Genomic DNA, 14,482 nt, shown 5'->3' on the forward strand with positions numbered 1-14,482 from the left:
GAGGTTCGAGCACCAATCTGAACATATTCGCGTGCCGTACCTCCAAAGTATCCAGTTACCATGAATTGTTGAATAGATTGAACGTTTTTACAGTGGTTTTGCGAAAAAACAGGGCAAAAACGAACGATACGCCGAAATGCCGCCCATAAGATTTGTATTACAATAGACGGATATTAGAAATATACGATCTTTTAAAATATGTGAGATTAGCCTCTAACTCCAGTCGACCCGCCGCAAGAGCGTGCCAGGAAGGGAGGGAGAGAGGGACCATGGCCGCCACTGCTGCTGCAGCAGTCCAGGGGCTAACGAGGGTTAGGTTCTCTGAGCTTCGGCCCCAACTTTCTGATCAGGTTCTTGGAGTTCTGGAAGAGGAGGGGTTCGAATTTTGTACCCCCGTTCAGGTCGCTACTATCCCCTTGCTCTGCTCGTTCAAGGACGTTTGCGTCGATGCCGCTACCGGTTCCGGGAAGACCCTCGCTTTCGTCGTCCCACTCGTCGAGATCGTCCGCCGAGCCACTGCCCAGCAACCCCTGAAGCCCCACCAGGTTGGTGGTCCACCACCCGCTTGATTTCATCTTTGCTAGTTCTGTGAACAATGTTCTATGGGCATTCAATCTTTTCTCTGTAGTGGAGGTTTTAGTTAACGGCTCAATTTCTGTTATTATTGTTGGCTTTCTGCATTTGTGATTGAGTTCGGTGATTGGTCTCTCTCTCTCTCTCTCTCTCTCTCTCTCTCTCTCTCTAGGAGCCGTCGATAAGCACCTATGATTCAGAAAAATTGGGAAACACTGTGATACGCTGTAGAGTTCAGTTCTCAAGTTTATTAGTAGTTCTGCTTTAGTGAGTGCATCCTGATGCAGAGTTTGGTTGTCTCAGAGGACCATGGCGAAGTGATAAACTCTAGAGACTGATTACATATCATTCAGGACATTATTGAACTGCATTTCAATGTTATTCTCAGTAGTCAGTATTCATAGTTCTTATTTCATCACTGTGCTACTAAGATAGTTTCTGTTTCTTTCTACGCAATTCTATTGTTTTCGTTTAAAATGGAATTAGGTACTAATGATAACACACTCAGGTTTCAGGAATCATTATTTCACCAACAAGAGAATTGTCCACTCAGATATACCATGTCGCGCAGCCATTTACTTCGACTGTCCCTAATTTTAAAACCATGCTTCTTGTTGGAGGGTTGGATATAAAAGTTGATTTAAAGAAAATAGAGGAGGAAGGTGCGAATCTTCTCATAGGCACTCCTGGAAGGCTATACGACATAATGGAACGCGTGGAAAGCTTGGACTTTAGAAGCTTGGAGGTATGTTCATCTCCCCACGTTTCCTGCAGAACTTAATCATCTGAGCCATGAATCTTTACAGTTAAGTCTAGGATTCCTTCATCTGCACTGCATTGTACTTGATAAACATTACATAAATAAGTCATATGAGAATTTGCTAGCAAGTGATGGGTTTGTTCTTTGGGCACTATGTTGAGCTTTCAAGACGTTTCTATAAATAGAGTTATTCTACGACTTTCTGGTTCTTGTACATGAATACTTTTTCTGACTTTTATTCTATGCGAGAAAAAGAAAGGAAGTCTACCAGAACAGTTTGTATTGTCGGAATGAGAGACTTTCTTACAGTATTATGAAGAAAAGGTATTGAGCAGTTTGTATTGCACAATATGTCTCTTAATTTCCTTACACCATCGTGGGAAGCAGGTTTTGATTCTTGATGAGGCAGATAGACTTCTAGATATGGGTTTCCAAAAGCAAATCTCTTCCATAATAACTCGTTTACCAAAGCAACGAAGAACTGGTCTTTTCTCTGCCACTCAAACGGAGGCTGTTGAAGAGCTATCCAGAGCAGGATTGAGAAACCCTACGAAGGTTGAAGTTAGAACTGATGCCCAGTTACCAGCTGACTCTATGGCAGAAAGATCCTCTTCCAAGACACCATTGGGGCTCCATATTGAGGTACTAAAAATTGCATGTAATTAATCTAATCTGATAGATTTAGTACTTTGTTGTGGGTCTTCGTCCTCCAGAAAATGCATCTGGAGAAGAAAAGGGGTCATCACATTTTACTTGTACAGAAGAAAAAATCTCGTTTCAGTAAAATAAAGAATGACATACAAAGAAAAAAAGCTAGAAATGGATAAGCATGCGTTGACTTGTATATCCATTAAAAGCAGTGAGAGCGGTCTGGTGCCTTCTGTTCTGATAGGTGATTAGGTACCAGCTATAAGGTATTGAAAGTGTGCTTCTTAGAATAGAGTGATGATGACTATTTCTATGTATAGGCTTCCCCTATTTTTGCTTCTTGCTCCTGTTATATTATATTATATACTGTGTCATCTTGCAGCCAGAATGTGGAGATAGATTATGTTAGGTCTTGGATAAAAAAGGACATCTGAGTTCCTTTTCCATTTTACATATATCAAAGCAAACATATTCTTAAAAAACTGTTCCTCAATTTCTAATTTCCTTATTACCTCGATATGTAGTATCTCGAATGTGGAGCAGAGGTGAAGCCATCACATCTTGTTGATTTTCTGTACAATAATAAACAAAAGAAAGTCATAGTGTAAGTCTCTTTTTCAATATTTTTATTATATCAGGCATTTCATGGTTAGTACCTTAAAAGGTGACAAGCATTATTTCTTGATTTTCTTTTGGGCGCATTGGCCTGAATTTCCACTTATCCCATTTCTTGCTCTGTTGTTGGCAGCTATTTCATGACCTGTGCTTGTGTTGATTACTGGGGAGTTGTCTTACCTCAGCTTGGACTTCTTAAAGGTTGTTATATTGTTCCACTCCATGGAAAAATGAAGCAGGTAAAAATAAATAAATAAATGAATAGATAAGTATGCAGGACAAATGTGCATTGTGGGGTACACTGATCCTGGGATCATCATATTCCATCATTTTATTTGTCATAGACTCATACAGTTAATTTGAGTTGGTACCATCAGAGCCATTACTGGATGTTGCAACCTTAATTTACTAGTGGATGTCTTTTAGGTGCTAAAATAAAGTTGAAATTTCATGCAGACTGCTAGAGAGAAAGCTTTAGCTTCTTTCATGGAATTGTCAAGTGGTATCCTGTTATGTACTGATGTTGCAGCACGAGGGCTTGACATTCCAGGGGTTGATTGGATAATCCAGGTATGCTGCATTTAAACTTTTATCTTTCCTTTTGCTGTGTTGCATCATGTTTGCTTTCAGAAACTAATGTTCAGAAAGAACATACACATTTTATGAAATTCTCAAAGAGGTATAACCTGTTCAGACATATCATGTCATTTTTACCGTCATATAGTTATGTATGTGTATATATGAGATATGTAAATTGACTACAAACAACAAATTTATAATTAGCAAGCTATGACTCTATCAATGATTCAATGAAAAAGAAAGCAAATTGTTGTTGCCGCATCTGAGCTGCATCTATACCCACATCTGCACCCAGGTCCTGTCCACTTGGGTGTGCAGCTGTTTTCTGGAGTCCATGTAGCTTAGCATTTTACTTGCCCCATCAGAGACATTGCTGGTGTGCTTCATGAAGATAAAGGACCTTTTATTTGGCTACAGTGTGTAAAAGTAGCTAATTTAGGGGGGGAAAAATGCTTTGCGGATGTGCTTTAGCTTTTCCAATACTTCAAACCATGATAGTTGTATGCATATATGGGGCACATAGATCACAAACAGCTATTATTTAATCAAGTTTTCAAATGAACATGTGAAAGGAGGAGTGTTGAAGATTAGCTTCTGGGTAGAATGATCTTTCATACATTTTATGGAGTTCTGGTGCAGAAGTTATTTCTTGTTTTCTAATTGCTAGTTACATGTGATAAAAATCACCTGGAATTTGAGGTCGTTTGTTTTTACTAATTTTTTGTAATGCTAAACGCAATGGACTTGCTTGTGGCTGTTTTGTCTTTTTTTTTGGTGTGATGTGTACAAAGTTGGTTAGGAGTTAGTCCTTTGGATGACAATATGCATGAACTCTATTTAAAGTTGTCTTTTGGAGTTCTGGTGTACATGTAGTTTTGGTGTCTATGCCTGGTTTCATGATTATCTAATGATTCTAATCTGTTTATTATTGGCTTGCTGCTTGTCTCTGTACTTTGCAGTATGACCCGCCTCAAGATCCAAATATGTTTGTGCACCGTGTTGGTCGGACTGCACGCATGGGTAGACCAGGAAGTGCTATCGTATTCCTACTGCCCAAGGTAGTTTATTGGTAGAAAATTCAATAATTCGTATCAAGCAATGATTGTTGTCCAAAAAATTCTCTTGCAAACTCTACAGCTCCTGTGGCAATAGGATACAGAGATTATTACCAGGAGAAGATGTGCTCAATGGATGTATACTGTCTTTCTACTATTTATCCATCTAATTATCTTATTTCTGCATTTAAAGGAGGAAGCGTATGTTGATTTTCTACGTATAAGAAGAGTTCCTCTTGAAGAAAGGAAGTGTTCTGCTGCTGCTTTAGATGTAGTTCCTCAGGTAATTTATTAGTTACTTATTGAAAATTTTCTACGTGTCCAACAATTAGTTTGATTCTTGAAGCATTTATATGGTGAATATCTTCAAATCATTACGAGATGAGGTCTAATTCCAACTTTTCAAATCCATTCTTTGTCCGAGTTCGAGGAAGATTAAACCCTTTTCCATTTATTAGAAAAGATAAACTTCCTCATGCAACAGCCTTTCCATTTTTTTGGCTTCTGTTGCATATGCTGATTATGTTGTGAGATTTTATGTTATTTCCGATTGTCTTGGAAAGTAAAGATTTATTATGAGTATTCATTATTATTTGGAAGTCTGGAACATTAGGTGACATCCTGGAAGAATGTCCAATTACTAATGAATATTGTTTAGCTTCACAATAATCATTCTTAATTGCTAGTTTCCATTGGAATTTCTGCATTTTTTGCTGAGCTGCAAATTTATTCCACTGGTTCCTTCAGGGGGTTAGGATGTCTTTCAAAGGATATAAGAGAGTCAATTTGAATAGAATGCTAATTTCCCAAAGATATTTCTTTTTGCTGAAAAAATTACGTTTTAATCCTGATATGGTGCGGCATTCTTGGGATCTAGTGAAACTTTCTATACATAACAAGTAGTCCTAACTTGAGCTTGGCTCAGGTTCATTTGCTTATCAAGTAAGAACAGACGTGCAAGCTTATTTTATGCATAAACTGAGCTTGAATATCCCTATTAGGTTGATGATGCTTACATAGATTCCGAAGTGTCCTTATGTAGAATATTCATTACATTAGTAAAGCAAAGTTTCCTGGTGGTGAAGTATGTGCCTTTGGGAGAGGCGCACAATCTGAATCCAGCTCCTTTTTAATGGTGATTTTCTTCATTAAGTAATAACTGCCTAAAATCAAAACATGTTTTTTCATTACTGGACAACCTGAAAATGGCAATTGTAAGCAACATATTAAAGAAGTCGGAAGTAGGTTTTCAATTCATATGCTGTTGACATCAAATGGATTCAAATTCTGGTTGTTGGAAGAAGCGTCTTTTTGGTAAGGAACTGAGTTGGAAGATGTACATTTTTTGTGCAAAACAAGTGATGGATTTGACTTTGAGAAACTCCAACGCTATCTGATTCGCTTGAGCAAACTAATAGCCTTATTCATGCAGATACGTGAAGCTGCAAGAAAAGACCGTGATGTTATGGAAAAGGGACTGAAGGCATTTGTATCATATATTCGTGCGTATAAAGAACATCAGTGTTCATATATTTTCAGGTTAGTCATTTTACCCCCTTTCTGTTGTATTGGTTTGATTCTTTCTACTTATATTTCAAATAATTTAGGTGGAAAGAGCTGGAGATAGGGAAGCTAGGAATGGGTTATGGCTTATTGCAGCTTCCTTCAATGGCAGAGTTGAAGCATCATAACTTGTCAACCGATGGTTTTATCCCTGTGGAGAACATCAACTTGTCAGAGATAAAGTACAAGTAAGTTTCATATTTTCAACCATAACCCAAAAGGAACCCTACCAGGGTGTTCATTTTGTCTTCACAAATCTTATTCATGTATCTAATTCAGAGACAAAGCTCGTGAGAAGCAACGCAAGAAGAAAATGTTACGGAAACAAGAACTGGAACATTTGGAGCCAAAACCTGACAAACCAAAGACAAATGTTGACACAAGCAAGACAGTTACAAGGAAGAAAACAGGTAGGCAGCGGCGGGCTGTGCAGAGTATGCAAGACGAAGATGAATTGGAAAGAGAATATCGTTTACTAAAGAAGCTGAAGAAGGGAAAAATCAGTGAAAGTGAGTTTTCAAAACTGATGGGACTTGGTGATTGCTTAAGTGGGGAATCAGAGTTAGAGGAGTCTCAAATTAGCAACCCGGAGATGAGTGAGTCCACAAAAGCAGTGAGAAGGACGGGAAAAAATAGCAAGCAGCACAAAGGAGCTACTAAAATCTCAAGTATGGCATCTAGCAGAAAGGAAAGCCAAGATCTAAGGCGGAGCAAGTTGGGTGGTAGCCATAGGCATGGCAAAAAGGGCAAGGCTCAGAGGCAGAAAAAGTGAACACGACAGCAAGTCGGTAGACACAGTTGTGCACAAGTTCAGTACTGCTATCAAATGACACAACAGGAAATTATCTTCTCATGTTGTTCCAACAGCAACAAAGAAGTCTGGCGGAGCACTGAAATGAATTGGCAGTCCTGAAACGAATGTTCTGGTGCTGTTGTAACCATAGAACATTTAGTTTGGGCCTTGCTTGGTGGGCTACAATTTTGACTCTACTTCGAGAGCTTTATTTGTGGGAAAACCTATTGCCCGATCCCAACTATGCTCTTTTATTCAGTTACTGAGCCGTGTTTATTTGAGATGCTAACGGGCATATTTTCCAGGAAACCCACGTCCGTTTGTATAACTCGTTGCCCGCAACCATGCGTTTCAATATATGAAAAGATCGGGTTTTCTGCATCTGTCCCAAGGATATATATATATATATATATATATATATATATATATATTAGATAGAGAATGATCAACAACCCCATCTCAATGTCACTGAAATAACACTCCTCAGCCTCGCTCTCAATGCCATCAGGAAAAGAGCACAAGACTCAAGATGATGGTGCCCACGAAAATCAAATCGAACGTCTCGATACGTGCCTCCTTCCCAACCACCTACGCTATTCATTCTCATCTCCCCTATTGAGCATTAGAAGAATAGAAAAACGAGTTCAACTCTTGTCCATATCTTGGCAGAGATGACGTGGATTCTTTGACCTGTGTGAACAAATGGGAAAGGAACTGAAGGGTTCAACTCTCTCTATCCGTCTCTCCAAGATTCAAGCATGGAGGCGTACGCACGGTCAATATTCCAGCAAGGTGGGGTTACCTACCACCGCCTCAGCCCTCGATTCATAAATCTCCCAGCCCACCTCTCCATTGCATGCATACTGTATAGCTTCATATAGTTGAGTCCCCAACTCCATATTGCCCATATATAGTTGAATCAGCCCAGAGAGAGAGAGAGAGAGAGATAGAGCGAGAGAGACATGGCGACAACAATCCAAGGGAAGGTTAGAACATCATGTACCCAGGTCATGGTGGTTGCCCTACTCGTCTTCCTCCTTTCTGCCTCCTCCATGGCCGAAGGCTGCAAAGGTAGATACTCTCTCTCTCTCTCTCTCTCTCTCTCTCTCTCTCTTATTTCCTTCCGTTTGTGGCTACTCAAGAGAGAAAGGAAAATAACATTAACAATAACATTAACATAAGTCCAACAAAAAGTTGAACTTGAAAAAGATTACATCTACAAATCAGCTCTCAATTCGTGTATGAGGTTGAAGGTACCAGTAGTTCCCCATAGGTTACGGGAAATTAACCAAACGTCATACAAAATGGAGGAAGCCATCCGTTCAACTGAAACCGCCTCATTTCTATAAATAATGTCATTTCTAGAGTTCCAGATGACCCACCAAAACGTAAAGAGCCAAATTCTCCAAATGGTGCATCATTTCTTTTTGTTTCTCACTCTAGTTGGTCCATGGAGCAGGTCCCAAACCAACAGTTTGAGGCTTTTTAGCTCTAAATTTTAGCATGTCCTTAGGAAACCATATTGAGTTCTTTGCTCTTAAATCTGTCAGCACGTAACATATCACATCGCCACAGAGCCACAAAACAGCCAGTATATCAGACTGCAAGCCTTCTACGTTTATGAACTGAATATTAGAGTTGCATATTGCTACGTTGATCAGATTCTGTATCATGCGTGATCAAGATCCGGGTTTGTTTCTAAAGTTGCACTAAAGCGGAGACTATTGGCAACTATATGTACATAGACTGACAGTTCTTGCTATGACCAACTGCGTTCTTCTTTGAATTGATCGATTTTGTAGGGAAGAATTCATGGCCGGAGCTGGTGGGCAGGGATGGATCGACGGCCGAAGCCATCATCAAAGCCGAGAATCCATATGTGAAGATTGTCGACATAGTGCCGGAAGGCTCTTTCGTTATTCAAGACTTCCGCTGTGACCGGGTCTTCGTCTGGGTTAAGCCCAACAACACCATCTACCTTACCCCGAAAATCGGGTAAAGCACCATGCATTGACCTTCCTCCCAAAGTCTGCTTATTGCTAAATAAATCAGCCACGTGTAGTAGAAATAAGGCTTTTATAATGCAACAGTACAACAAGATGTTTATTAATGAAAAATAAGCCTACATATTGGCATGATTATAATCTTATTCTTGCTGGCAATCTTTTTATGAGTTCCTTTCTTCCTTTAATTTAATACGCGAAAGCATTGAAATTTTAACAAGACGAGCACTTAGGGAAGTTAAAACGAAGGAAGCCAACATGCTTAAGTGGATATGGGTTTGAGTACAGACTAAATCTAGTTTTTTGAATTTAAATCAAGAGTTCAATTGGCTTACTGTCCAATTTCATTTTCACGCATAATGTTAATGGATTGAATTCATATCAGATATATCGTTAATCATATCTTCTTTTTCAGATATTCACATATTCGGATTCAAATTTGAATAAAGAAAAGTCATATCCGAATCCAAATCTAAAATCCGATTTTACAATCAGAATCCGATCCGAATCCAATTTTTATATTTATATCCGAATCTGAATCCAAATTTTGAACCAGATTTTGCCCATTTTCAAAATTTAATAGCATTAGATACATGATATTTGTCTAAATCCGATCAGATATTTATGTATATCCAAATTTGAATCCAAATCCAAATCTGATCGGATGCCATTTATTAAATCCGAATCCGATCCAATTTCTTGATCGGATATTAAATTGTTCTTCATATCCAATCTTTTCAAATTGGTTCGATCGGATATCTGGTTCAAATCTGATATATTGACATCCCTAAACATATTGTGAGGTCTTTGTTGGGTTTAGGGTTCAGATCTGAACGTGCACATATGCAAGGATGCAACTTGATCCGAAGCTAGTTATGTGCACAAACACATAATGACCAAAATACTCTTATTGAACTAAAAAAAAAAGAAACTTTTGATGGAATAAAAAAATTGTGAAAAAGGTTGAAATGTTTAAAATGTTCATTATTTTATTAAAAAAATTCAAAAATACCCCCAACCCCTTTTGTGCATAATCGTTGCGTGTACCGAGGTGGTGTGCACGCAACTCCTCTTGGTGCTTATCTCTGGGTTGGATTTCACCTATATGGCCATCGTTTCTTAAGCCTTGATCTCAACTTGATCTGGGTTCAGCTATCAGTTTTAAGCTTTAATGGTGATCAAGATCATTGATTTTGTCTCTGGTCGGAAAACCAGATTGCCGAGACTGCAAAATTCAATTTACTCAAGATTGGACTTGAGTTCGGACTGAGATTAGATTTTGAAACTAAATTTGGGTCAAGCAGATCTGATTAACCGACATCCGCGTGCAAATGGTTCTGCCTTAGACACAGATTTGTACATGCAATCCGGATTCGATTACTATTAAGAATATGTTGGACCACTTGAGGCATGAACTGATCTTGCTTGTTCCGTTTCGTGGCACGCTATCTCGCTCGTCCTCCTCTTCACCATGCAGCAGCAGGTTGAGAACGGCATTGGCAAAGGGGGCTTGCAAGGGCTATGAGAATTAAGGATGTCAATATATCAGATTTGAATTGGATATCTGACAGAAGGAATTCGAAAAACTGTATGATTACTTCATCTATATATATATATATATATATATATATATATATATATATATATATATATATATATATATATATATATATATATATATATATATATGAAAATACATTAAAAATTGCCCTTTAGACACCTTACTTCATCTATATGATACAATAATACATTAAAAATAGAACATGTTTGGGTTGGTAACTTGAGAGCCAATGCCCTGGACAGTGTACCTGGCCGTTCCACCAGGCTCTGTATGGGCTGCAGACCAGGCTGCTGGTGGCACCAAAATGGTGATGTGGGTGTCGACGGCATGATCATCAACATTGCTAGCATGTTGGCTGACATCGTCACCAACCCCTACAAGAGTGGCCACTTCCAAGGGACACCTACTGTTCCTCTAGAGGCAATGCCGGCCTGTGTAGAAATATACGACAACCGCATAAGCTTGGATAAGCGTTCTTGCCGTGTATCCCTGCACAGGCCGATGCTGCCTCTAGCGAAGCACTAGTCATTCCTTGAAAGTAGGCGCTCTTGTAGGGATTGGTGTCCATACCAGGCAACATGCTAGCAATGTTGATGATCATTCCGTCGACACCCACATCACCATTTTGGCGCCACCAGCAGCCTGGTCTGCAGCCCATGCAGAGGCTAGTGGAATGGCCAGGCGCACTGTCCAGGGAATTGGTTCTCAGAGTTAGCAACCCAAACATGTGCTAACTTTTCACCGTTAGTCAACAGGAGGGCAGAGTCATGGAGGCTGCAACCGCTAATGCAGAATCCCTCCACTGCAACATCCTTGGATGCGAGTGATGTCGTTTTAATCAATAAATTAAAATAGTGTCCTTTCAGTAAAAAGATGACAATGTGGCATACCATGCCTATTTGGATGATGGACCTTGAGCGATGCAAAATATTGATGTCATATCATGATTTAGCTTGCAGATTTTGTTTAATTTGAATGCATGGTAGTAAGGCATTTGTCTGTGAGCATTGGAGTTAGTATTTTCATTGGGAGAACAGCTATTAGAGAAGCATTCGTCAAGCAAAGAAAACAAAGGAAAGAGTGGGACGAAGAGAAATACTTTAACTAGCATTCTAGCTAAATCACAAAAGCAAGGAGAGGAAACTTTGTTGGTTAAAGAAGGCCGATTCTGATCCAATTTATAGTAGAGAAATGGGGTCAGTCTAGAAACTAGAGATACCTTCACAAGGAAGGAAATTGAACCAAATGAAGCAATTGTGGATGTGAAACAATCAATCCATTTTCTTTTTGCAGGTTTATTGCCTTATTATACATTAATTTTGATTCATGCACCATATATAGGATTAGATTGGTAGCTAAGTTGAAGAGATCCTTCCATATATGTCCACGTCCAATATCTATAGAGGAAACAAATAAGATACTTATATGTTGATTTCTCATGGCATTTTCCTTGTAACTCAAACTCAAACTCATTTATAACTTGATTTTAACTCGATCTCGAGCTCAACTCCTGTATTAAACGAGTCGACCTCAGGTGAAGTTTTCACAAACAAGTTCGAGTAGAGCCTCAGTCATTTTACATCTCTAAAATCAGGGTTAAACTTAAAAGACTATCAGGTAGAAGAAGATCAGCGGGTCGATATTCAATGTGTAATGACTCCGAACGACTTAATGGAGGAAGAAGCTGGAAAGTTGATGAAAGAAAAAGAATGTTTGGCAGCTGCCAACAATGTGTAACTTTTATAGTTGTCTAGAACGGCTTGGTGGATCCGATTCCTAATAGCTCGGAAATATGTGAATTCAAATAAAAATAAGTGTTCAAGTAGACACTGGGATCCTATTTAAATTATTGCAACCGTATAAAATTTAGATGTGCATTTTGAGATGGGTATTAAAATAGCAAGTACTTCAGTTGAAATTTACTTATGTTGGATTGTAAACGGTGGTTTAAGTATGCTATGGTTCTAATTTGTAGTTGGTCAACTACACTGAACTCGTGGAGGTCATGGACTACTGCAATTATTTGTGGATGGTATGAAATCATGTTACTTGTTTTTGTATGTCCAGTACTTAGATGCAGTCGATGTTGATAAATGCATAAACTGTGTGTTGCAAGATCAAGTCACGACCATTCTCTTGTTTCTTCTTTTAGTTAACAGATATCTTAGATTGTTGTTTAACTGGATTGGATTGCATTTGGTTTCATGTTTTAATGGAAGAGGTGTTGTAGCTTCATTTTTTTACGTATTGGATGCTTCTTGCTTAGGTTTAAACCTCTGTAGTTTGTTGTTTTTAAAGATCATCTTTCAATTTGTATTCACGTGAAATGGAAGGAGAACGAAAAAAACAACTTCTAACGGTCAGGAAAAAAAGTCATTCATGTATTGTACCATGTGCACAAAAAACAGTTAATTTTACCTTGTAAAAAACTATCATGTGCATCAAACACAGTTAATTTTACCATGTAAAAAACTACTATGTCATTAAACAGGGCCTCAAATTGGAAGAGGGAAAATTTTCATCCTTTATTTTTTTCCAGCATTCTTTTTCATAGTAAATTTATCACGATAAACACTTTCCTATCATCAAACGGGGCTTAGATGACAAGTATTCAACGGACAACACACTCAAAAGGGCACAAACAGGGAAGCTGGCTGCCAAGGCCGCCACCATTAACGGCATCACACTTGTGCTCACTGGTAGCTCTGAGAACCAATGCCCTAAACAATGCGCCGGGCTGTTCCACCAGCCTCTGTATGGGCTGCAGACCAGGCTGCTGGTGGCGCCAAAATGGTGATGTGGGTGTCGACGGAATGATCATCAACATTGCTAGCATGTTGGCTGACATCGTCACAAACCCCTACAAAAGCGGCCACTTCCAAGGGACAACTATTGTTCCTCTAGAGGCAATGCCGGCCTGTGTAGAGATATACGACAACTACCCCGCATAAGCTTGGATAAGTGTTCTTTCCGTGTATCCCTGCACAGGCCGATGCTGCCTCTAGAGAAACACTAGTCATTCCTTGGATGTTGGCGCTCTTGTAGGGATTGGTGGCGATACCAGGCAACATGCTAGCAATGTTGATGATCATTCAGTCGACACCCACATCACCATTTTGGCGCCACCAGCAGCCTGGTCTGCAGCCCATACAGAGGCTGGTGGAATGGCCAGGCGCACTGTCCAGGGCATTGGTTCTCAGAGTTAGCAACCCAAACATGTGCTAACTTTTCACCATTAGTCAACAGGGGAGCAGAGTCATGGACGCTGCAACTGCTAATGCAGAATCCGTCCACTGCAACATTCTTGAATGTGAGCACAAAGAGTGATGGTCGTTCTAATCAATAAATTGAACAAGTGTCCTTTTAGTAAAAAGATGACAATGTGGCAAAATATGTGAATTTAGATGGTGGGTGTTGATGGATGAAAATATTGATGCCATAACATGATTTAGCTTGCAGATTTTGTTTGATTTAAATGCATAAGGTATATGGCTATGAGCGTTGGAGTTTAGAATTTTCATTGGGAGGTAAGGTGTCAGAGAAGCATTAGTCAAGCAAAGAAAACAAAAGAAAGAGTGGGACAAAGAGAAATACTTAACTAGCATTCTACCTAAATCACAAAAGCATGAAGAGGAAACTTTGTTGGGTAAAGAAGGCCGATTGTGATCCAATTTATAGTAGAGAAATGGGGTCAATCTAGAAACTAGAGGTACCTTCACAAAGAAGGAAATTGAACCAAATGAAGCAATTGTGGATGTGAAACAATCAATCCATTTTCTTTTTGCAGGTTTATTGCCTTATTATACATTAATTTTGATTCATGCACCATATATAGGATAAGATTGGTGGCTAAGTTGAAGAGATCCTTCCATATATGTCGACGTCCAATATCTACTGAGGAAACAAATAAGATACTTATATGTTGATTTCTCATGGCATCTTCCTTCTAAAGAAGATTTAAGTGCACAACCAAGGATTTATGAAGTTCAGAGAAGGCCTTAACATGCAGGCAGCTGGTCAATGGCTTCAAATCCAACTGTAACCCCTTTCAAAGTAGAGCCTCATCTTGCTTGCCTAGGTACTTCACACTTAGGTAGCGCTTGGCAGCACTTGGAATAAGCATAAATGCCTTCTCCAAAATGTGAGGGGGTACCATGGCCCCTGCTAGCCTCCCCTTCTGTCAGCCAATGTAGAGAGAGAGAGAGAGAGAGAGAGAGAGAGAGAGAGCATGATGCTGGGTTTGCACTTAATAAGGACAGAGAATCTAAGGTGGTCTTGCACCCGAATGTCTTCAGCTTTTTCATTGAATCCGGCGCTCATAAATTAGCTTGA

General features: G+C 39.3%; 2 protein-coding genes across 2 annotated transcripts; both read left to right on the plus strand.

Moving 5' to 3' along the window:
* Window positions 1-201: 201 nt before the first annotated feature.
* LOC116245812 (DEAD-box ATP-dependent RNA helicase 18) lies at window positions 202-6,969 on the plus strand. Its single transcript, XM_031617380.2, has 11 exons — window positions 202-545; window positions 1,082-1,318; window positions 1,721-1,975; window positions 2,506-2,585; window positions 2,730-2,835; window positions 3,053-3,166; window positions 4,135-4,233; window positions 4,424-4,513; window positions 5,663-5,769; window positions 5,838-5,981; window positions 6,073-6,969. The coding sequence occupies exons 1-11, from the start codon at window positions 270-272 to the stop codon at window positions 6,563-6,565; spliced, it is 2,001 nt and encodes a 666-aa protein (XP_031473240.1). The 5' UTR covers window positions 202-269; the 3' UTR covers window positions 6,566-6,969.
* A 490-nt stretch (window positions 6,970-7,459) lies between these two features.
* LOC116245813 (glu S.griseus protease inhibitor-like) lies at window positions 7,460-8,729 on the plus strand. Its single transcript, XM_031617381.2, has 2 exons — window positions 7,460-7,657; window positions 8,389-8,729. The coding sequence occupies exons 1-2, from the start codon at window positions 7,549-7,551 to the stop codon at window positions 8,583-8,585; spliced, it is 306 nt and encodes a 101-aa protein (XP_031473241.1). The 5' UTR covers window positions 7,460-7,548; the 3' UTR covers window positions 8,586-8,729.
* The last annotated feature ends 5,753 nt before the right edge of the window (window positions 8,730-14,482 follow it).

The sequence above is a fragment of the Nymphaea colorata genome, chromosome 1 (assembly GCF_008831285.2).
Source record: "Nymphaea colorata isolate Beijing-Zhang1983 chromosome 1, ASM883128v2, whole genome shotgun sequence".
Classification (NCBI taxonomy): domain Eukaryota; kingdom Viridiplantae; phylum Streptophyta; class Magnoliopsida; order Nymphaeales; family Nymphaeaceae; genus Nymphaea; species Nymphaea colorata.

Excerpts from the sequence above, each read along its gene's own strand:
- LOC116245812 (XM_031617380.2), top strand. The coding sequence starts at position 270 with ATGGCCGCCACTGCTGCTGCAGCAGTCCAGGGGCTAACGAGGGTTAGG. Across the intron at positions 546-1,081 it reads AACCCCTGAAGCCCCACCAG|GTTTCAGGAATCATTATTTC; the intron begins GTTGGTGGTCCA and ends TAACACACTCAG. Across the intron at positions 1,976-2,505 it reads CATTGGGGCTCCATATTGAG|TATCTCGAATGTGGAGCAGA; the intron begins GTACTAAAAATT and ends CTCGATATGTAG.
- LOC116245813 (XM_031617381.2), top strand. The coding sequence starts at position 7,549 with ATGGCGACAACAATCCAAGGGAAGGTTAGAACATCATGTACCCAGGTC. Across the intron at positions 7,658-8,388 it reads CATGGCCGAAGGCTGCAAAG|GGAAGAATTCATGGCCGGAG; the intron begins GTAGATACTCTC and ends TCGATTTTGTAG.